Raw genomic sequence first — 22,270 nt, 5'->3', positions numbered from 1 at the left:
ATTAATAAGACCAAATGCAGAACGTCGCCAAAATGCAACTCATAGACATAATATACATAGCCAAATGCGATGCCAAAAAAGAACCCACAGACTGACACCAAATTAAGACAGCTTGCCAAAGTGTCAAAACCATAGAATAGTATTGAGGCAATGAGGGCAATTCAGCGGTGCGAAGTGTGCTCGTTTCTTTCTGCAAAAATAGGCAATAAACTGGCAAGAATTATGGCTAAGAAGCCAACTAGTTTAGTGTGTTTATTGCCCAAAAAGGTCATCTACTGATGAGTTAGGAAGAATGGAAGATGGCGGAGCAACCAACCAGCACATGAACAAGGCATGGAACATGCGCAGTCAGCGCGAAGCATTCCAACCATCGGCCAGCCCCGTACCCAGGCGCTTTGATGCTTGAAAGCTTTGAACATGACGCGCGTGGGCTTTTACCGGCCGATTCGACCGTGCTCGAATTCGCCCGTTTAGGTTTTTACACGGTTTGAACGAAAAATATCAGTAAGGATACGAGGTCAAAGTACCATTCTGCTAAAATTTTTTATCAAAATTCAACTCAAAATTCAACTTTAGAAATAGAAATAATAAAAAAATATTAAATATATAATAGATAATATATAAAATTATTATTCTATTTAAATTTTGTACATTAATTGACAAAAATTATCTATTCCGAGTTTCATTCTATGTTTTCTGACGTTTGCGCCTGCGCCTCCATTTTCGCCTGATTGTGTATTTCTATCCATGACTCAAATTTGTTTTCAACTTGAATGCAAACAAACTTTATCCTATATTCTTGTTTTAAGATATTTTTTGCTGTGTATAGAACTTCATTTTCACTTGCACTTTCGTCTGGGAAATCAAGTAAAAGAGGAAATCATTATAAACTTTCCACCTTCACAAAATTGCAATCTATAAAACGCCTTGAAGTACTACTATACCACTTATATAAATTACGCCATAAAATATGGTGGTCTATTTCAACCGTTGTAAAATGCTTGAAAAATTCACTGATTTGGAACATGCAACAATTAATAGAAGGAAGCACTACCTAAAAAATATCAGATTGGCCATCAGATTAGGCATCAAATTTAATAGAATCAGTTTAGTCTATTTGGTGGAACGGCGCTATTCGCTGGAAGAGCGATACCTGGACTGTGCAAGTATACAGGGTGAGTAAAAAAAACCTGACACCTTTGAAATTCAAATTAACCGCGAACTTATGGCTGGAATTTGACAATTCCCATTGTGTACAATCAACAAGACGTGGTTAATTAATGCGAATGGGCTTAAACCAATTGAACTAATTCAGCGTTCTTTTTTATTACAGAGCTTAGAATGCATTTTAACTTCCAAAGGGAACAAACTTTATGTTCAAGGTTGATTAATGGGTTCACTTATTTGATATTCTTCGTATACCCATGAGATATTTTAGGCAACTTCTGTCACATTACAGCCGATTACAGACACATTGCAGCTAATTTGAATTTCAAAGGTGTCAGTTTTTTTTTACTCACCCTGTATACAGGGTGTCCCAAAAAAACGAAAACTATTGAAATCACTCATTGTTAAAATTTAAATGCCGTGCTCACGAATTTCAGCTCGTGGGGATTTAATGCAACTTATAAAATGCTAAATGCTTTGTGTTGCTAGAGAAAGGGGACATATCGAAGGTCATGGTCCTTGAGACATTTAAATAATGTTATCCATATTTGTAAATTGTAAATATTGTTGATAAATATCATTTTTGCGAACAAGCAAATTTGACTGCATCATATGCATGCATAAAAATGCTTATGGCAACCCCGATTTATACGCTTGTGGGCCCAACAGAGTGCTTGGGCATTCAAACTCTAACAATGGCATTGTTATGGGTGATTTCAATAGTTTTCGTTTTTTTGGGACACCCTGTAGTTCATGGATTGCTAATTATGTATGGCAACCATGGCTAGTTAATCCCTACTCAATGTAACTTACCAATCCGTAAGTGTACGTTTGCTGCCAAGAGGTCGACCGTCAGGGACCATAAACGCAAGCTGTGAACTTGCGTGACGCCACTTATCGATTCTAACGAGTTTTTCACTTCATCGTAGGTAAACTGATCCGGTGTACCTGAAGTAAGTTCAGAGGAAAAATTATCATCGTGTGTATATAGAATGTTGTGAAATAGTTTGAATATTTCATGTCAGTTGTTATAAATTGCCATGCACCATATAATATATTCAAAAAACCTTTGATAATCTCATATGTCTAATACTGAACAACTTCTATGTCTATTGAATATATCTTAAACCCATGCATGGATAAAATTGTATATTTAGGTATATAGCTATAGTCTAAATTTCAATCCAATTCCTGCCAAACCTGAAATTAAACATAGTGAAATCGGATAAAATGTTACATTCAGGGCCTTTTCATCTTGAGAGAAAGCAACAATCATTTTGAGAGAAAGCGACCCCTGCATAAAATATATAACCAATGTTATATAAAACATATATAAGCATGTATCCATGTTTGCCATCATTGTTTTATGAATTTGCCAAAATGCTAACAGAGGGTGTAATTGGCCCTCAGAAGTACCATTACTTTGTACGCAAAAACAATATTGGGTGGATACATGATCTATGTTCTATAACATTGCTTGTATTTTAAACAGGCCGGGGTCGATAACTCTGAAAAGGTTTCCTTAAAAAAGGCCCTGGTTAAATTTGAACAGCTGTTAGTGTTAAGCAGTAAAAAATTTTATTGCGGTACCAATACCAAAAATTGTGCGTAGTGTAAATTGGGATATATGACCTACTTTCATTTTATAAGTTACTAGCTTTTCATGTCAGTATAGTTACCTTCCAGAAATACTTTCATAATATCTTTAAATACATTTAGGCTTACAAGAACTGACATGATAGAAAAGAGCAAGGTACAAATGGGATCAGCAATTGTAAGTTCCGGCTAAAAAGAGAAAGCGAACTGAATCAATTTTTGAGAATTAACATTTTTGATATAGAAATCAATGTTTTCAAATCAAATTAGTGGCTGAGAACTATAACGTTTATACCGGATCATATTTAGGTAAAAATGAAACAAGCGTTACAGGTAATTACTCACCCTAAATTTGATAATAACAGCAGCAATTAAAAGTCCTAAAGTACACAAAGTATCTCCTAAAATATGAATAAAAGCAGCTCTAATGTTAATATTTTGAAGCTCTTCTTTTGATTGTGTTTCTACTTCTCTCATTGCAGGTTTCCCGCCATGGGAGTGACCATGTGATCTCCCAGGAACGACGAGAATCAATCCCATTCTTGATAAGAATATTGAATAAAAATGATAATTGGAATTTCTTACTTAAGATTATCCTAAGATTGAAGGAAGAGTTACATGAATTTGAAGCATTAAAATAAGTTAATAACATAGTTCTGTCGGTGCGGGGCGGTGCCGTAGTCATCCTGACAATATAGCATGTGCTTTTTTGTTTCCGTAAAGACTATAAATTTTATGGGATCATGTTAGCACTGCAGCCCTTAAGACAACGAGGATCTGAGGCCGACTCCTTGTTAATTATGGAGAGGATTGATAACTCAATTTTTTTCAAAATGTGGCCTTATATACAGTACACTATTCGTATGTGAAATATCAGTCGACCGAGGCTTTTTATGCATGGGCCGAGCGACGAAGGATCGATGTCGTGGCAAAAACCTCGCCTTATATTTCACAGTGCAGATCGAACAAGCGAGGTCAATAATCTGTTTATTATATGGCTGAACTGCATGAAACATCCGGGGTAATGGTCCATGCAGATACGGAACACCACAGAACACGGAATGTACGGGTTTTATGGACCGCTCGTCAACCAATCAGAATAGAGGATTCTGAAACGCCATATAATAAATTTGCTTGTTTAGTAGTCAAAATAAGTGAGTGTCTATAATAAAGTATTATAGTAATTATACTGATTCGAGTCATGTGATAATCCGTTTTTGGTACTTACAAAATATTTGCTATCAAACAGAACCCGGCAGTCAACACCATGGTATCTGCCTCTATTTCATAATCATGGTAGACTATTCTTTCTATGGCGTAGTATGATAGGAAGGCAGACACAACCCATCCAATGAAAATCGTTAGCAATGCCCCAATTATTTCTGAAAACGATGTACAGGGTTCTATTTTATTGACTGTGATCTTTATTGTTACATATACTACACGTTAACAATAATGTCCAAACAATGTATATGGGGTCAACTATTCATAGCTTTACGGGGGGTTAATGGATTGAATCTTTGCTTTGGCACAAACAGGTCATCATTACAGAGAGACACATTAGTTGAATAAAGTCAGTTACACACAAGGGATACAAATTGGGAATGTATAGCTTAAGTTAAGCTGCTTAACTAGCTTACCTGCACGATAAAAACCAAAAGTGTGAGATTTGGTTGCAGGCCAGGCTGCAATGTTTATTGCTAATATACTTGTTAATAAACTTGCCAGATCAGACATCATATGTGCTGCATCGCTTATTATTGCCAAGCTATTCGCCAAATAACCTCCTGTGTGGGGAGAAACGAATTAAATTTTGTGAAGGACATTGATTGCGTTGTTCCTTCATTCAAATGACATGCACAGATTACGAGTGATCATTTGTTGTGAACTGTGAAACCAACTACGCTTTAGGCCTACGACAAATATTTGCACTCGGTCAAGTTGATTTTTTCAATCAGCTTATACTATTTAGGACTAGTTTTTATCAGTTAGTCGTGATTGTCTGAGTTGCTGATGTATTAGAATATTGCTATGTCATTCAGTCAATGACAACTCACATTTAGAGACGCCACTCAGGATTCTTCCCGTGTATACCTCACTATAGGGCCTGTTCATATGAGAGGGCCGGTTTAGCCGCTCGCTTTCGCTGGCCCGCTTGCATAATGTTTTCAAATGAGCTCATATTATAGTGAAATAATATGTTTCATATTATAGTAAAATAACATGTGAGCGAGATCCCGGCACTGCCAAGCTAGCCCAAACCATTTTCTTACTGCCTTCCCCCCCCCCGCTACTAACGAATAAAAAAGTCCCTGTTTTATACTCACCCGCAACTTCAACAGCTATGAACACAATGCAAACAAATGTGGCAAGAAATAGTTGGGTTCTTGCTTTCGAGGTTTCATGTTTGATTTCTGTATCTGAATTAACAGGACAAGGTTCTTTATCCAAGTTAGCCATCATACACTGAGGAAAATGCTCCCATTCAGAATTTCTTTGATATTACTAGAAAAATATCAAATTATAGATTAAATAGTTATTATTTAACTAATAAACTATACAAAAAACTACAACGCGATAATTAGTGGAGGGGGGTCTACAGGGTCACTGCAACCCTATAATTCCCAGGGACCACGATCTTTTGTTATTGAATAGGTGCGAACATATATGAATATTAAGTGTTGCTGTTTTTTCATACACCCTGTATAGTTTCGGCCCTGAGAAAGAAATTCTATTTATAATAGTCAAATTAATGTAAAATATATCATTATAACTCCTTTCTAGCTCTATATTAATATTTAATTTGGTTCTTTGACACATCTGAAAACATCATTATGAACTTATGATAACAATTAAGGATTTCAGCCTAAAAAACCACACATTGTATAACCTTCACTTTTCCCAAAAAAGAGATAGCAACCTATACAAACTTTTCTTTCAAAACAAGGCATCAGTCCTGCATGCATGCAGGTGCACCTGCTTCGCGCAATAGCTGTATAGGCTAAACTCGTTGTACTTTAGGTGCTATCAGGTTAAATGTTTCTGTTATTTTTCAAAAATGTGAACTTTGGTATGAGTAGCAGCGTCCTACGTAGATTTTAAATATATTTTAGTGTATACATACATGCATAAGTATATTTTATTAAGAATCGTGATATCTTAGAATGTGTACACGCATATTATATAAAATAATCCTATATATACAAATTATATTCTCGCTAATTAAAATTAACAGTTCATGCATGCAAACGATGCTTCTTCTGAAGTTCAGATCCAGTCTTGTTCAGTGGGCATAACCTGCATGCACAAATTTATATTAAGAGAACAACCGATAAAGATAAAGAAGAACATATATAAGAATTTAAACATCTTTTTATGGTAGAATTATTCATATGCCTAATATATAGATTATATGATTTAAATATACATATACGTCAAAAAGACGTATTGCGAGAGTATAAAAAATTGCAAATGTAAAACGTGTAAAATCTCACGTAATTCACACTCAAGTTAAGTCATATGGTATATATTTAAACAAATCACTTTTTTCAATTTCAAAAGTTAAACACGGCTTTGAAATTCAAACTTATATATACGACTATAAGTAATCGTGATGTCAAATGGCTAGGTTTTTAATGCCATCTCGATTTCAAACTTCCTGGAGTTATAGATCAGTACTCAGTAGTTTCACTTCGGGTCACAGAAAATGAACGGCAGCAACCAACTTTCAAAACTTTTACAGCTTCTTTTCTTAACAGAACTTTATTCCAGAAAAATATGACAGAATTCACGCTAGAGTTCAAAGTTGTAATAACCCTCATCCACGAAAAGTAAGCATCCACGATCATACTTGGGCCGAACCGAAGCCGGAATATTGGATACAATGAGGATGGCAACAGAGTAATCAAAAAACAAGCGACGACCAGAAAGCAAGATTTTGCGTACTTGACTTCGCGAAGAAATAACTTCGTTTTTGATTTATGCTCGACAATATTGTTCAGGCTTGGTTTCACTTCGGAACGACGCAGTCTTCTCACCTCTAGATATATTTTAATGTTAACAAAACCTGCGAAAATGATTAGTGTTGGAACCGTAAGGAAAAGCATGACTGCAATTGGGGCGATGAAATAAAAAGATAAAGCAAATGATATAAAAATCAACGCGAAACCACAAATCATAAAATACAGAATTCGTTTCTTTGTCAGTATCTTGGGGTATGAATAAGGATGAAGCACTGCAATGTATCTCTCGAACAATATGATAAAAGATATCACCAAGGAAAATCCAATAGGGAAAACAGACAATTGAAAAATTATGAAGCTTGTAAAGCAATCCCTGAGACCCAGAAACGTCCCCAGCATGTAAAAGACTGATAACGGTGCTCCTATACAACCAACTCCCAAATCGACGACAGATTGAATGAGTATAAGAAAATAACAAATCTTGTTCTTCAGTTGAGTTGATTTAAGAATTGTCAGCATTGCTATCAGGTTCAATAAAACGGTTGAGATCACCAACGTGCCATTGATGACAATTGTTGCTACGCGGTTTATTTCGTATTTACTGGATGAAAACTTTGTCGGAAACCAATGTGTCCTTCCAAAAACTCGGCATGTCATTATGTAGGATTCGGAAATATTCGTCATCCTTTCGAGATCTAAATTTGTCGCCGCCAAATTGCGAGACAAGAAATGGAATCGCAGAGCAAGTTAAATCGCGAATTACGCATTCACAGATTCAGACGTATACTACCACTTACGTACAAGTGCATATAGTAAACTTATTAAAACGTCTGCAATTTATAGTCCTCCAATAATTGCCACTCTCGGCAAAGCTTCGTGTGTAATAAGTAAGTAATGAAGTCATTATTATCCTGTGATTATAATTACCGTGCGGCGTGCACTTTTCGCAACAAAAGAGGTGGCTGTTTTAACGATGCATGTAAAAAATATAGCGTTATTACCATAGTTATTACCTTTTAATTCAAGACCGAAGAGAAAGCATCTTGGAGGTGCACCTGCTCGCAAATGTGCGCATTTGATGAGATTTCTTGCCCAAATTAAAAGTTTTGCGTAGTTTACTGAAAAAAACGGTTCAATATATAAATGCATTGTAGACAGAAGAACACACATTCTTGTCCAGTTATATTTAGGCTAATATTTCAAGAATTATTTGTTATGTTTGAAAAATTATTGCATTAAACCCCTGGGTTTGAATTTCTGGAAAGTAACAGAGAGGCTATAGCCTAGAAATTTCAAATGCACCGCGACAGTATAATATTATTAGATTATATATATGTATAGATCATAGATGGTATGCGCTTTAGCCTATAAGGGCCCGCCCGCCAAATATTTTGATTTCTAAACTTAAGCTAATTATTCATATTTAAAAATATGAAAAAAATTGAAAATAAAAATTTTTGGCGAAGCATTGATATGTCGTCGATAACTTCAAGTACAAATTTAAGATCTTCTAATAGATTTTTAGCTTGTTTTTAACAAAACATTCAGTTTAAACAACTAATCATGCAACACTCATGAGCCGCGGTTCTATAAAACTCTTCACTTTATTTTCGTATATAGCCTTATTATATATAACTGCATAGTTCAGATTAAACTACTAGAATCAGAAACTCATTTTCACGAACGCTAAACGATCGCTAAACGTGAAACACGGCGAATCGAAGAGACTGTCCGCAAATCAACGGATCAATCACAGTTGACAAGCGTGCATCATATATTATCGTGTGCGGTGTACGTGCAGGTGTCTCTGAGAGTAAAGCAAAAACGGCTGCAAATATTAGCCTTTCAGCACTTACCTTCCTGTAAAAGCTTTTAGTCAAATTAGTAATTTTAGGCATGGTGGCATTAATATCCGTTGATTAAACTTCCGTGGCAAATAAACTTGTTATTGATGGGTCTGAGTCTGACATGTATAAAATTATTTATGCCGCAATATATGCGCACAACTATAAGTTCGTTACTAGCCATTTACACATTACCGCAATGGGAAGGAAAAACACAGAATGTATCCCCTCTATCCCCACCATAGTACTGGTAAGTCTATTGCTTGAGTTAGGACAGTCGTTTTTCTGGTGGGGATAAACACGATTTACCATAGTTGCAATTGGATGTTTTTCAGGAGGTGACAAATTAAATAATTAACACTCAAGTTCGATGCATGTAAAATAAGAAATCAGTCGTATTTCTACGCAGACAGGTGCATGGCTTGCTGAATTTTCATTAATAGAAATTTCAATCCTATCCAATTCCTCACTACAATCCAAAAATATTCTAGTGAATTCCATGTTTTATTATAGTCTTAAAAGCGACATCATAGGACGGTTTTTGTGTATGTGAGTGACAAAAAAACACATCATCACCAGGGCCGCACGCACGCAGGGATATTTTTCCAGACGGTGCATGCACATGCGCAGTAGAGAATAATTTAAAATCGGGGGGGGGGGCTAACCCTTTTTACCTAACGTGACACAAGACATAGCAGTGAAATTGACAAAGGCTTGTTATAAACATGTACGAATGTAAAATAAGCACAAGAATTTTCTTGAACGATATCTTTGACACGCATTTAACCTAGTATGGACTGTAACCGTAACGGCAACTGACTGGTTGATAACTGGAGAGTCTGTTTAAGAATATATGCATGATCATGTATCTCATTTCGTAACAGATACTGAGTAATTTTCATTCAGTCATGTAGATTATTGTTTTTAAAAGAATTGACTACTATCACTGGAGAAGAGTATTGGAAAGTTTGCCCAAGAATTTGCCAGCAAGCAGGTTATACATACAGCTGGCTATATTTCAAGAAATACGACTGCATAATATATATGTTGCAACAAACGCAATCACACAATTTAATTACCTAAATGTGTGATTGTGTTTTAAAAAATACCGGTTCAGTTTTCATTCCAGTTCAATATAGCTATTAACATGCAGTACTACTTCAGACATCTGGGGGCACTTTTTTAAAAAACTATTTGACTTTTAACAGAATTGGCCAATAAAGTCGCGTATTACTGAGTTAACTTGGATTTAACTATATCCCGACCCTAAGGGGTAAATAACGAATACAGAATATATTTTTCACGGGAAAAGGCTCAAAGCCAAAGGAGATAATATATCTCTGATTATGAAAATGCTTAGGCCAATCAAAACGCATGTCAAATTTTAAGGTTAAGAATTGATCTATCAGCTTAAGACATAACTAACATTGATTTTAAGACTTAACGGGAAAATAAAAATACATGGACCTGATGCTTTATTTACTATCTTTTCATCTCAATTCTTTTGATTTGGGTCATTTAATATTCATATAATAACAACTTCTTTAACTTAATAACTTCTTTAAGTTATCGACGAATAAATTGGCAATTATGTGTATATAGCAGCTATGGACGAAATGCTAAAGTTCAAGAAATATATATAGTGTCAAAATCGAAACTTATCAGTAAATTATCGAAATAATGGATTATTGTAGTACTATGCCTATGGAAGTCACTAAAATGAACAAGCAGTTACACAAGTATAAGTAAAAGCTGATCAGTCATGTAAGTTGTGTAACGATTGACAATTAATGGCGAACCAGAAAACATTTAAGATTAACATAATTATACCTTAATTCAGCTCAGTCAGATACTTTCAAGTTCGCTGAACATGTCATCGCTAATAATGACTTTCAAACCGATTTATTACCTTGATGTTTTCCTGATCAAATTACATTTGGTCCATCGTTTTTTATTCTGTATTTGCCACAACGTTAAATTACTGCTCATTGAAGTTCCTCGCAACAAAAAAAAATAACTTGAGAGAACTTTAAATTGTGTTAATGTGAAGTATAATATGACTGTAACTCGGTAACTGTGATTTCGACTCTCGTGACAATATGCCAGTTGTAAATAATTAATTTTCACAAGTCAGTTTACAACGGTTTAACCTGTTACAACTTTTTAGGTAAATTTATTCGTATATTTCATTTAAGACGACAGTTCCCCGCACCCCCGGAATTTACACTACGCAAATCTTTTCTGCACGCGCCATTAGCGCAATAAATCCACCGGAGTGTTAAGGGGGAATTGAGTTCCTAGAATTCATGGAGTAGAGTTTCTAGAATTCGCCGTAATTGAAGATGACCGCGAGTGGATCCTAAAAAAGATTGGAGTTTTTTTCGGATCTGATTCGTAGGTTTTTTGACCAGTTTTGGTCTCCGCATGGCGTCCTATACTTTTTGTCAACAAACTCTAGATAGCGACAATGCGACATGTCGAAATGACGAATTCTTAACAAAACTACCTCATAGAGAAAAAAATTCTCAAAAAAGCTAGTGTATCCTCGCTTCCTTCATGTAAAATTTTGAACACTTTTACACTATTATCGTAATTTAAATTTGCAAAAAAATTTCGATCAAAATGCCGCCATTTTTTCATTATGTCGCCTAGACGGACGTGTGTCCAGTTTCATATCGCGGCTTAATTGTGACGCACGTTGATTTATATGCAGTGTATAGCTACTATTATTCTAGGCTTTTTACAATAAAATATCATTCTTTCTAATTTGCCGTGTCTATTTTTTAAAGTAAAAGATCATCTTCGTCCTCTAAAAGATTTTCTTCATCAGTCAACACATCAATGATATCCTGTCCTTGTGTTTTCTTGCTAGGACGTTTTCTAGGCATTTCCACCGCTGGTCGTAGACTGTGCATCATCTCGACGTCCTTTCCGCTAGACAAGGTTGACTGCCAGTGGCTTAATTCATCTCCCATCGATCTAAAACTAAAGCTGAGTTGACCAATGACAACCTTTCTTCCAGCACTCCAGCTTGGACGGTGTTTTACGCTAATTATAAGGCAAGCAGATTTCTTTTGTTGGTCGGTTAGTTTGAAATGAAATCTGTCATTAAATATCGGAAATAAAGTTCTGCTCTTTGCATTTGTCGTCTCTAGAAAAACCCGAGACGTGCCGTCAAATACCTCTATTTTCACGTATGGATCTGTAAAATGAAGAAGAGGATAGTCCACACTTTAAAGTATAGTTAAAAACAAAGTAAAAAAGAAAGCGTATACATGCAGAGCTCAGAGCTAGCAATCACATATTATATTCCATTGCCGGAGTAAAAAGATGTTTACTTACTTGATAGACCTTTTTTATCGACAGGCGAGAGATGCGAACATTCTTTAACAGTAACCCAAAAGATTTCATCCCTGGGATCCCAACGAAAAGAAAGTAAAATATCGCCGCCTTTCGCCTAGTTAACCAGGAAAATCATTATTGAACCTTACAAACCGAATCCATCTATTTCAAAACGACATGCATAGTTGCTATATTGCTATTTTCATGGGCAGAATTGTCAAAACACCAAACAAACATACCCCTTTTCGCCATTTCAGAGTTTCGTCAAAATCTTTTTCTTTTCCTTGTATACTATTAAGTATCCCACTCATTTCTATCTTTGCCACGCCAATCAAATCTCTCGGTGATATTCTGTTCTCGTCATACACATAACACATCAATGTCTGTTCTTTAAGTTCATCTGGCAAGATGTTTATAGTTATGAGATCATCAAAGACAGGCGAAATGCTGTTACGAACTCTTCTTGTCTCGAGATAGTCTCCTTCAGCACTCCTTGCTACTGAAAAGGGATCCAATTCGACTTGGACGAAATTGAAGGATACGTAGGCTGAAGACTTCACTGATAAATCTTCTGCGCTTTTGATATGCACATGAAGAATTGCACTACGAAAACGAACATTTTAGTAATGATGAATTTTACTGATGTTATGTGGAATAATTTTACTTGTTTAATTTTTCAAGTTTGTACAGCTTATTTTGATAGCACCAAAGGACATGATACTTTAATGCACAAACTATTTCCTATATATATGTATACCACTAAACTCGTAGGACAAAAATCACGTCATGTGCGCCTGCATGCATGGCTTTACTAATAAGATAAATGAGCTATTGTGAGCTATTGCTCAATTTCATGACTGGCGAATGACAGCCAAATAAGGTGGAGAAGAAAGGCGTGAGGTGGGGAAGGTGGGTCGTTATGCGTATTCCACCCACCAAGAACTCTTAAAAAATCCAGTTTCCACCACTCGCTTTCAAGGCCTTATATATCAATACTTTTGTACTTACTTTCGTTTCTCGTAGAAAAGGGAAAATTTCAATCTTCCAATGTTTTTCTGTTTTAAAATAAGAAGGTTGATATTGAATAGAATTATGGCATAAGGAAATATTCGGTAATAATAAGGATAGACTATATACACCAAGGATATCTTAAAAAATATACTCAGTAGTAAAAAGATAGTCGTTATATAGTAGCCCAACATTGAAATTTCTTATGACAGATTATTCGCCAACTGAACTTTGGCTAAAACATTGGTACTTGGTAGATTCTGCTGCATAGAGATCCCGCCTTATATATACGGAGGTCGCAGCATATCAAGCATGTTAGTTGAACCATATAATTAAAAAACCCCTACAAAAATTCGTGCCATGTTAAGTGAAAGAATCATGATTTTCAAAACTCACAATTTCCCTGCCAAATCCATCTTTTGGTTGAACTTTAAACAATGACAACTTCGGCAGTTTTAATTTGGGCAATTTAATCTTCTTGAGATATCCTCGCAACACTCCATCTTTCTTCTTCTTTTTTCTTTTTACTTTTTCCACAGCAAATTTCGAGATACAGGAACATATTATAAGGATGATAATGACTGCAATGGTCACCCCAACAATCAAACCAATCGCAGCTTGTTTCTTGTGCGTTTTTATCCAGTCTATATACAACAAAGTAGTAATAATTTTTAAAAATATTTCTATATTATACGTGCACGGTTATCACTGTTTCTAAAGTGGCAGTTTCCCGGCTATAGAAATTTAAATATAGGGTATATTGCAATAAGAGGTTATACGTCGCATTTTGGTCGCATATAATGAGGTGTGTTATATATATTAACTAGAACAATGTAGCACAGTTTATGAATAAAGATTAATATATTTTTAAAATTATTACGCGCATGTATATAGTATGATGTCGCCGAGTGTTTCAAAAGCTAAATAATATTATTGACGGTAGTACGCCGGATTGTAGTAAGAAAGGTACAATTTCGGTACAGTTATAGAATACAAGGCAAATAGTGCATTATGTTAAAGATCTGTTAGAAGATCGATTTTAGAGACAGAGCATAGGACTGCCCCCGTTCTTTAAAAATAGTGTTTATTCTTGTTCTCTAAAAGTTCAATTCATGCATTAAGAAACATAAAATAAGGTACATTTATCTATAAGACTATATATGGCATTCACTGTTAAGAGTTGGGTTGGTCAGGTTTTCTATAATTGTTCCACAATTTCTCTGAAGTAGTGTATTCATAAATATGATACTCGACTCTCCTGCAAAGTTATGCACCGTTTGCCATTGCAAGGTATTCTGATAATTACTTCGCTATATAGCAGTCTTTTATGAGACATTACCCAGAGATATATCGTTTTTAATTATATAACATATAGGATTAACACATACATACTGCATAGTAATATTGTCGTTCGTCAATATGTAGTAAAAAGACGATATAGGCATAGTAAACTGCACACAAACCCCAATGACACAACATTGTACATGCATGATAGCCTTATGGCTTACCTGTTACTGCGGTGACATTGATGTGTGGTAGGTGTATATTTGGACTTTCTGTTGTTACATTTTCGTGTGGAATTTCTGTTGTCACGTTCTGAATCTTTGGCACTGTCGCTTGCTCTGACGTTTTAGACGGTTCGATACTGTTCGTGTTGATACTCAGTAACACAAACACAAGAGCGATAAACCACACTCGCTCAACAATAGCCGATGTTTTGTATGAGATATCTACCAAGTGTTGACCCTAACCAAACATACGTTACACCTCAAGCATTATATCAAAACCTGAAGTCTCTATAAACAAAAGCTATATTCTTTTAAACACTTTCCAAACATCATCCAAGGTGAATCAGTAAGACGACATACTTCTTCACGCGAGATTGGCCAAGCTTGGCTTGGCTATTTATCAGCAATGCGGCCTATGAAACAAAGACCAGTAACTGACCGGATCGGCGGAATATAACACACGTGCTTCTCCCTGTATTCAGTGTATTATCAGACTTGCCAAAACATAGTGTTTGTTCCCAAATGGAATATGGTTATTCACCACTACCTGCGCCCTTTTACTGCGAAGATTCACGTGTAACGATAAATACCAAAAAATTCGACGTGCAACAATCCAGACGGTTCTACAAAGAGCTGTAAATATATTTACATAGCCTTCAGACTTGACTGCACACACGCATTTTTAACTAGTAACTGCTAATTGTAAAACCCAGGCGAAGAAATGGACTTTTCCAAACCCAAAACTGCGGCAAACATCATTGCCTAAAATTGCAATAAAATGAAAACAATGGTATTTTCATATCGCATCTTATAAAATGTGGTCTTACTCTAACAATTGCTGGAAGTAGACAAAAACTGCCCGGCTTAAAATATGCGTAACTCATCAGTGAAGGTCATGAGGGGTGCATGGATTTAACACTAGCGATTGTTTTCCACTGGCATTTGAGCGGAAAAAATTAACGCTTGTAGAAAACTGGCTTAAACCGGTTGTTGTACCATGTACCAAGACATTCAACTAGCGAGAAGTTATCGAAAGACGATGCCACTACTCGAGTATAACTGCATTTGCATGGACTAGTTCTTTAGTATAACTGCATTTACAAATAAAGAAACGTCATGTATTTAGCTAGCAATTAATCTATACGGAATTTAATTAATAACGCCAAACTTACATTATACCCAAGTTAATGCTATATACACAGGTTGAACACGTATAGATTCAATGAATCAGAATCATCTCGTTCATATATATTCGTGTAATGCGCGGCTGATATCCTTAAAAGTGGTTGTTTTTATACAGAGCTCGAGGTGATAAATATATACACCGTCACCGACAACTAGGGGTCTATGAGAAATGGTCCTGAATGTTGATGTATCATTTATGATCTCTAACAAAACAAATGTACTGAAAATACTTCAAATTTTTAAGTTTCAAATATTAACTAAGGAGAGCTTTGTGAGGATGTCACAATGTTGAGACCTGAGGACCAAGAAAGCAACAAGAATGTTGAATACTTCGGCTAACATTCTACGGTGTAACGTGAATACTTTCTTCTTCAGTTACGTGATGTAGAAATGAACAATATCAAATGTAGCTACATGTTGGATGATTATTTCATGGCTTGTCAACTCGATACCTCGGGAGTTTTCGTCTCGGTAATTTTTGGCGACTATAAAAGTGGATGGAAACGTTTAAAAGCACGAAAATCGAAGCTGAAAAGAATGTATAGAATTATAAAGTGTACTTTTTACTGCCACTTCCCAGATAAAATGCAATGAAAACTATGAAAACTACCTTCTTTATTGCTTCCCTAAACGATTCACTGCTTTCAACAAACTTCCGTTTCTTCGTTTGAAAATTTTCCTCAATTTGCTGAAGTTCTGCTTCTAATTTTTTCTGGCAAATTAAAACTTTAGACATCAACCACCTTTCAGAACTTGTATATGCAAGATATTTCGATAAACGATATTTCCGAATGTGCATCCACGAGAATATTTACCTGGTGTTCACCAAGTGACTTGACTTGTTTTCGCAGCATGTGGATACGCGAGGTTGTGACTACTAGAATAAACAAACACATGCACATTGTGTCTCTCTGTCAATGGCATATCTATAAGTATATCGTCATGAACCGCTGTATATGACCGGTCACCCCGCAGAGTTTACAGACAACTTACACTGAGGTGTTATCACTGGAGGTATTGCTTTGCGGGGAAGTAGGGAAGGGGGTGCCGAGGCCACAACACACCGCGGTGGAATCGGTTACCTTCTCTTTTTTTTTTAAATTTTTTGTACTAACCAGTGCGTAGATCAGGAACAACAATATCACTAAATATATCTGCCATAAGTTTTTGATTACGATGAAAACGACTGGCTGCAACATGCTTGACAGAGAACAAATCTTCTTCATCTGAAAGCGATACGTGAACATACAAGTTTACCCGAGAAGCAGGTATAAGACTTTGTTGCCTTTAGTAGCTGTCTATACAGAAGACTGCACGGGGTAAGGAATGCCCATAATTAAAGGTCTCATCCGATCACGAGATTACACGAGGATATTGGCTTCGATTTTGATTGCTATGTCAAGTGTTTTATCAAATCAGTGCACAAAAACCAAAGAAAACCTTCAGACTGGTCTAGGTATTGATGATATAGCCCACTGATAACGTCCACTTACCATCACCTATGATTGGTTCCAAACTGAATCTCGCGTCGTGTAACTAAAAGATAGGATTGGGAAGAATATACTATCTCGCGACGTAGACTACGAAATCAGCCAAAAGAAGTTATATCAGTTATCAGAAGTAAAGCAAAATCGGATTTATTGTAATGCATGTCAATACTTACATCAAATGAAGCAAGATCGATACCTCTAGCACGAGCTTGTTGTTCTTGTAGAGCTTGTTGAGCTGTTAAAATAGGTATGGTGTAATGATGGACGGGAAACTAAAGGTATATATTGTCGGCAAGATAAATATTGAAATTCAGAACACAACTTCTAGGTACGTACCTCTTCCTTTGGCAGCAATCCACTGTTGATATTCTTGGGAATTATGATAAGCCTTCATTGATTCATTGTATTGAACCTGTCAACACGATAGGGAATATAAGTAACTGCATGGAAACGCTGAGATGATGTATACGGAGAACTAAGGAGAATAAGGTTTGTATATCATTTGCACTTGGTATACTGTTGCGGGACTCTTGAAAAGGTGTTTTTTAAATAAGTATAGTAATGACACAAAACCGAGCAACAGCAAATTCTTTGACTCAATGATTAATGAATAAGCAAATATTGTGAAAAATTAGAGTGCTCAAAGCTCGATTCACTCACCTTGTCAAGTTCATATTCATCAAAAAATACCTGAAAAATGAAAGGAAAAAAGAACTGGTTAATTACGTTAACTGGTGTGTAGGTTAGCAATGGTCTTTCTATGTATAGGGTAGTGTAATCAACCGATAGTCAAGGAACTACATTAAAGTTAACCATTTTTAAAAACCATCAAAGTTTCTTTGAAAAAGTGTTGCTTTGTTTTGAGTGGGTGAGAAAGCATTACTAATGCACCATGTTGCTCAATCTGAATTCAAGGCTTTTTCATTACAATAATACTTTTAAGTCTTATTGCATCTTATAATATGCACGGATACGCTCTCCTCCCGGAAAGTCTAGGGATTTCTTTTCATTGATTGACACAACAAATATATGTAGCTGGCAGTTAAACTCAGAGCACCTGTCTTTCTTCATCAGGAAGATCCCTCCACATTTGACCAATTATTTTGCCAATGTCCCACAACTTGCCCTCGGGATTCTGGTTTTTTACTTGCTCCCAAACCTGAAATTTATCCATCAAACATCAACATAATGATTTGCTTGAACAATCAAGACTTATATAGTAATTGTCACTATGCGCTTTTGGCTAATTCATCCCACTGTCAATGAATTTTGGATAGTGCAAATTTTGTTGAGAGAACTAAAAGGTTCGACCAACTTTACTGCAGCATTTCATTCTATTTTAAGTTTAATAAATATAAAAATTGCATTTTATACTTCCTGTGAAATGCATAGAAGTCATATACTTGACAGAAGTTATAAGAGCGATTTTTGTTGTAGTTTGATAGTATCACCTTAAGCATTGTTTTCACCTAGGCCTGAATCGCAAGACAAATTTTTGTTGTCTGTACGTTTTTCACTAAAACTAATGGAATAGCTTTCTATTCTGTCCTGGTCATAAGGGTAATTTTAATGTCATGTATAATCGGTTGTAAGAAAGTATTATTGGTCACAACAACGCAATTCTATTTGTCAGTCAGTCAGTGATTATCGACAATGGGCATCGCCAAAGATTGATAGCTGAGAACAAACAAAGATGGTGTCTGGCACAGATTGTCAGAAGCTATCTCATTCCACTGCATATGATTACTGGGTGATGAAGAAAATCGTTTGCGTTTCTGAAAAAACTACCCATCTCAATTGTTTTGTGAAAACTATGAAAACATGAAAACTGCATTCTTAACTCATTCATCACTTGTTTTCATATAATTACAAGAATCAACTGTGCTTCTATATTTGGAATATCAAGCATAACAGCTTACCTTTCTACTGAATCTCATGTAAGGCATCAGTGGCTTATCAGGAGCTTTGGGTGCTGGCGTATTTTGAAAGTCGCCAGGCTAAACAACATGATTTTTAAATGATATAATCATTTACTGATATAATCACTGCATGGTTAAATTGTTTAAGTCCTGTTGTAATGTTGTTGCAAATCACTTCTAGTGAGCATTTTTTTATTTTTGAATTCCCTGATAAAGCAACTATGATTGCTTCTCAAATGTTGATAGTTAAAGTACCAATCACTGCTTGTCTTGGACAGATTTTCTAGGGAGAGGTGGATGGTTCACATCTCTTTTCTAAGGTCCAAAATGCATACAAATGCATTTCAGGGTTCAAAATTTCAATATTTCCAGGGAAACCTGTACTCTGACTCCATAGGCAAAATATGAAAACCACCCATAGTTAGTACACAAATATCACAGGACAGATACTTACTAGGAAAGGTCTTTGTGATAAAAATCGCTGTTGAGTGAGACCAAACATATTTTGATTCATGCCAGGTGAGCCTCCCCATTGACCCTTTTAGAAAATAAAAAGGTGCTTTTGAATACACGAATAAACACTCCAATTATCATTCTAGTTTCGCCTCTACAATGGATTGATAACATTCATATAACATTTCCTTTTCACGCCTTGACCAAATGATAAATGTCAAGCCCTTGTGAGCATTGCCTTGGATGACAATAGGCATAATGCAACGGCAGCATAATAAATATGGTAAATATATAGTAAAAAGGTAGCCTAGAACATGTTTTGCCTCATTTAAATGATTGTTTGTCACAAGGCTTCCATGTTGGATTCACTAGAACCCACAAACAGGGTCTGTGACCAAGCTAGCTCATACTAATAGTAGGACTGTTTGACTCACCATTGAATTGGATGGAGGTTGGTAAGATGGACGGAACTTGGCTAAACAGAATATAAAAGCAAAAAATACATTGGGTATATTACACTTCCTTTGTCTTATACGAACATAGGACAAAGTGTATTAATTGGTCTTTTATTGCAGAGGTGTGGGTTCAATTCCTGCCAGAAAGAGAGAGCTGCAATTTTGCAATGTTCCCAGTTAGGTCTTAAACATCGCATGTTTTTGCCTTCATTCTCTGAGAAAAGTTCAACAACACATCACACGTATAGGTTGCATAAGAAAGACATAGAACACAAATAAACACATTAAAACATATTTAAAAATGTGGATCTTCCTATATTTTATATAAAAAGTATAACAAACCACTTGCTTTCTTTAACAATTTTTATTATAAATTGACAACATTCACATAATAAAAAACCTTAATAAAAGTTCACAACATTTAATAGGCCACCTATGAACAAACGTAACACAGAGTTTAAAAGTTACAACTTTTAATACACAAACCTGCCATTCCTTGGTAAGGGTTCATCGCTTGCCCTGCTTGTCGAAAATCTCTGGACATCATTTTGTCGCTTTTTATTATTTCAAGAAACGATTAATTTCTTTAAACTTCACGTTGCTATACTAACGTTTTTTGATTGATTGGAATAGGTTTTAAAATCCACTCTTATACTGCTTTCACGCCGCCATGTTGAACAAGTCAGTGGCTTTGTTTGGTTGGGTTGGCTCTAGCGCATGCTCGGAGCCAAACATAGTTGAATCAAACAAAACACCAATTATACCACCAACAACAGCCCTTAATTCCTCAGCATGCGTTTTTACTGGAATTCTGAGCATTCAATAATTATAAGACGCAGCCATTGAATAGAACTGGACTCATAATCGCGCACTCTTAAAATTACTTTGACAACCCTTTTCCGGCACCGGTGCCCATATTAAAACTGGTTCATAAAACATGCTGAGTACAATGTCCTTGTTAATTACTAGTTTTTACTACCTTTAGTAGTACAGAGTTGCAAAAAGAGTTAACCCTCCTCAGGACTTCAAGTTTTGAAAAATGACGTTACGTCACTGCATCAAGTAGCAACCAGCATAAAATAATTGGTTTTTTGATACATGCATGTGATCAATTAGAGTGTTCAACTTTGAAACTTCCTCACAAACCTCATTCAAAGCAAACCTTTCTCACGGGTGGCACGCGCAGTCTTTTTTCTGTGGAGGTAGTGCCCGTTCGTACAGAGAAATAACGGACAATTTCATTTGGAAGCGTCATTTTCAATTTAGACTACGTTCACACAAGACCGGAGGAATTCGGGACCGTACTCAAAAACACCCGGTTTCCTCGTGTGAACACGTAGAACCCACCAAATTTTCATCGCTGCCCAAACCGCACTAGTATAAATTCAAATCATCTACATTTTATTATGTTCGGATGCCATTATACCTTATATACAGGTGCATAGAAATAACAACATTTCGAAGTTGTAAGCTCAGTGCATAACGCCTTCGTGAATTTTTCCATCTCAAAAGGTGAAAGGCTACCTGTAATCAATCAACTGTTTTAAACCAGCGAATATGCTTCTTGGAATAATTTTTTAACCAAATGCGGTGCAAGTGCCTACAAAATCGCGGGCTCTGGGTACGAGATTGGACTTCTTTTAACCCTCTGTGCATGCGCATTTCATACTTTAAATTATAAACTTCTTAAAATACAGTAATGTATTAGTATATTTTAGATAGAACTACCAAATCCATGTCAAAATCAAAATAATCAAATAATAATAGTGACTTTTTTGACGAAGGTCGAGTCGTTGTATCGTTAAATATTAATACCTATTAGAATAATCCTTTTCCTAATTAAAATCCACAATATTAATTTTTTAAATTTCTAATGCAAGGACTGATCCAAGTTAACCAGAGTTACGACTGTAGAAGTGAACTGCAGTATACTCCATACTTTATAAAGGGCATGTGTCATACAATCATAACCGCGGCAATCAAGTCCATAAAGTCCAGTTTTTCTTTATATCATATGCCCCAGTAATTAATTTGGACCCATACGTGGCAACAGACGCTGAAATGTTTACATGAACAATCTTTATGTCACAAAATCAATTATTTTGACGTTGTGCGTGATAGAAGCGATATTCGGCAAGTGATGCTTGTTGAAACATGCCTCATTCATGTACCTACAAGTAAAAAGCAAGCGGGCCATCAACGTCGTCAAGATAAAATTGGTTTGTCAAGTTAATTGTATTCTTTATGTATAACTTTCGGAGACTTTCTTCTTAAAAACGTACATTCATTTTAAATGCATGCAAAATCTTAACTTCATGCATGTAAGTAAAGTAAGAATATA

General features: G+C 35.8%; 4 protein-coding genes across 4 annotated transcripts; all 4 read right to left on the bottom strand.

Moving 5' to 3' along the window:
* Nucleotides 1-637: 637 nt before the first annotated feature.
* LOC114518551 (zinc transporter 2-like) lies at nucleotides 638-10,473 on the bottom strand. The gene is made up of 8 exons (XM_028538580.1): nucleotides 10,400-10,473; nucleotides 5,091-5,268; nucleotides 4,404-4,550; nucleotides 3,992-4,145; nucleotides 3,109-3,304; nucleotides 2,847-2,952; nucleotides 1,981-2,115; nucleotides 638-855 (listed from the first exon to the last, which is right to left on the bottom strand). The coding sequence occupies exons 2-8, from the start codon at nucleotides 5,224-5,226 to the stop codon at nucleotides 683-685; spliced, it is 1,047 nt and encodes a 348-aa protein (XP_028394381.1). The 5' UTR covers nucleotides 5,227-5,268; nucleotides 10,400-10,473; the 3' UTR covers nucleotides 638-682.
* On the bottom strand, nucleotides 6,151-7,399 carry LOC114518562 (prostaglandin E2 receptor EP2 subtype-like). The gene has a single exon (XM_028538587.1). The coding sequence runs from the start codon at nucleotides 7,380-7,382 to the stop codon at nucleotides 6,435-6,437; it is 948 nt and encodes a 315-aa protein (XP_028394388.1). The 5' UTR covers nucleotides 7,383-7,399; the 3' UTR covers nucleotides 6,151-6,434.
* On the bottom strand, nucleotides 7,739-15,107 carry LOC114520776 (synaptotagmin-7-like). The gene is made up of 8 exons (XM_028541113.1): nucleotides 15,090-15,107; nucleotides 14,428-14,665; nucleotides 13,316-13,563; nucleotides 12,920-12,966; nucleotides 12,151-12,514; nucleotides 11,912-12,026; nucleotides 10,479-11,771; nucleotides 7,739-7,843 (listed from the first exon to the last, which is right to left on the bottom strand). Exons 1-7 carry the CDS (start codon nucleotides 15,105-15,107, stop codon nucleotides 11,353-11,355), a joined length of 1,449 nt encoding a protein of 482 aa, XP_028396914.1. The 3' UTR covers nucleotides 7,739-7,843; nucleotides 10,479-11,352.
* Nucleotides 15,108-15,546: 439 nt separating this feature from the next.
* LOC114534811 (SWI/SNF-related matrix-associated actin-dependent regulator of chromatin subfamily E member 1-like) lies at nucleotides 15,547-20,686 on the bottom strand. The gene is made up of 13 exons (XM_028556317.1): nucleotides 20,416-20,686; nucleotides 19,909-19,949; nucleotides 19,476-19,559; nucleotides 19,022-19,099; nucleotides 18,160-18,261; nucleotides 17,763-17,792; nucleotides 17,439-17,514; nucleotides 17,276-17,337; nucleotides 17,106-17,148; nucleotides 16,728-16,838; nucleotides 16,428-16,489; nucleotides 16,223-16,324; nucleotides 15,547-16,097 (listed from the first exon to the last, which is right to left on the bottom strand). Exons 1-13 carry the CDS (start codon nucleotides 20,474-20,476, stop codon nucleotides 16,053-16,055), a joined length of 897 nt encoding a protein of 298 aa, XP_028412118.1. The 5' UTR covers nucleotides 20,477-20,686; the 3' UTR covers nucleotides 15,547-16,052.
* Nucleotides 20,687-22,270: the final 1,584 nt, after the last annotated feature.

The sequence above is a fragment of the Dendronephthya gigantea genome, unplaced genomic scaffold (assembly GCF_004324835.1).
Source record: "Dendronephthya gigantea isolate DGI-Jeju-01 unplaced genomic scaffold, DenGig_1.0 000000F, whole genome shotgun sequence".
Taxonomy (NCBI): domain Eukaryota; kingdom Metazoa; phylum Cnidaria; class Anthozoa; order Malacalcyonacea; family Nephtheidae; genus Dendronephthya; species Dendronephthya gigantea.
Note: the sequence above shows the minus strand (reverse complement) of the source record. Positions and strands in the feature narration are given on the sequence as shown.

Excerpts from the sequence above, each read along its gene's own strand:
- LOC114518551 (XM_028538580.1), bottom strand. The coding sequence starts at position 5,226 with ATGATGGCTAACTTGGATAAAGAACCTTGTCCTGTTAATTCAGATACA. Across the intron at positions 4,551-5,090 it reads CATAGCTGTTGAAGTTGCGG|GAGGTTATTTGGCGAATAGC; the intron begins GTGAGTATAAAA and ends CTCCCCACACAG. Across the intron at positions 3,305-3,991 it reads TGTTTGATAGCAAATATTTT|AATGGGATTGATTCTCGTCG; the intron begins GTAAGTACCAAA and ends ATTCTTATCAAG.
- LOC114518562 (XM_028538587.1), bottom strand. The coding sequence starts at position 7,382 with ATGACATGCCGAGTTTTTGGAAGGACACATTGGTTTCCGACAAAGTTT.
- LOC114520776 (XM_028541113.1), bottom strand. Across the intron at positions 12,967-13,315 it reads ATGGATTTGGCAGGGAAATT|AAAAACATTGGAAGATTGAA; the intron begins GTGAGTTTTGAA and ends ATTTTAAAACAG. Across the intron at positions 12,027-12,150 it reads CTCTGAAATGGCGAAAAGGG|GCGAAAGGCGGCGATATTTT; the intron begins GTATGTTTGTTT and ends CTGGTTAACTAG.
- LOC114534811 (XM_028556317.1), bottom strand. The coding sequence starts at position 20,476 with ATGATGTCCAGAGATTTTCGACAAGCAGGGCAAGCGATGAACCCTTAC. Across the intron at positions 17,793-18,159 it reads TTCCTGATGAAGAAAGACAG|GTATTTTTTGATGAATATGA; the intron begins GTGCTCTGAGTT and ends TTCATTTTTCAG. Across the intron at positions 17,515-17,762 it reads ATGAATATGAACTTGACAAG|GTTCAATACAATGAATCAAT; the intron begins GTGAGTGAATCG and ends TCGTGTTGACAG.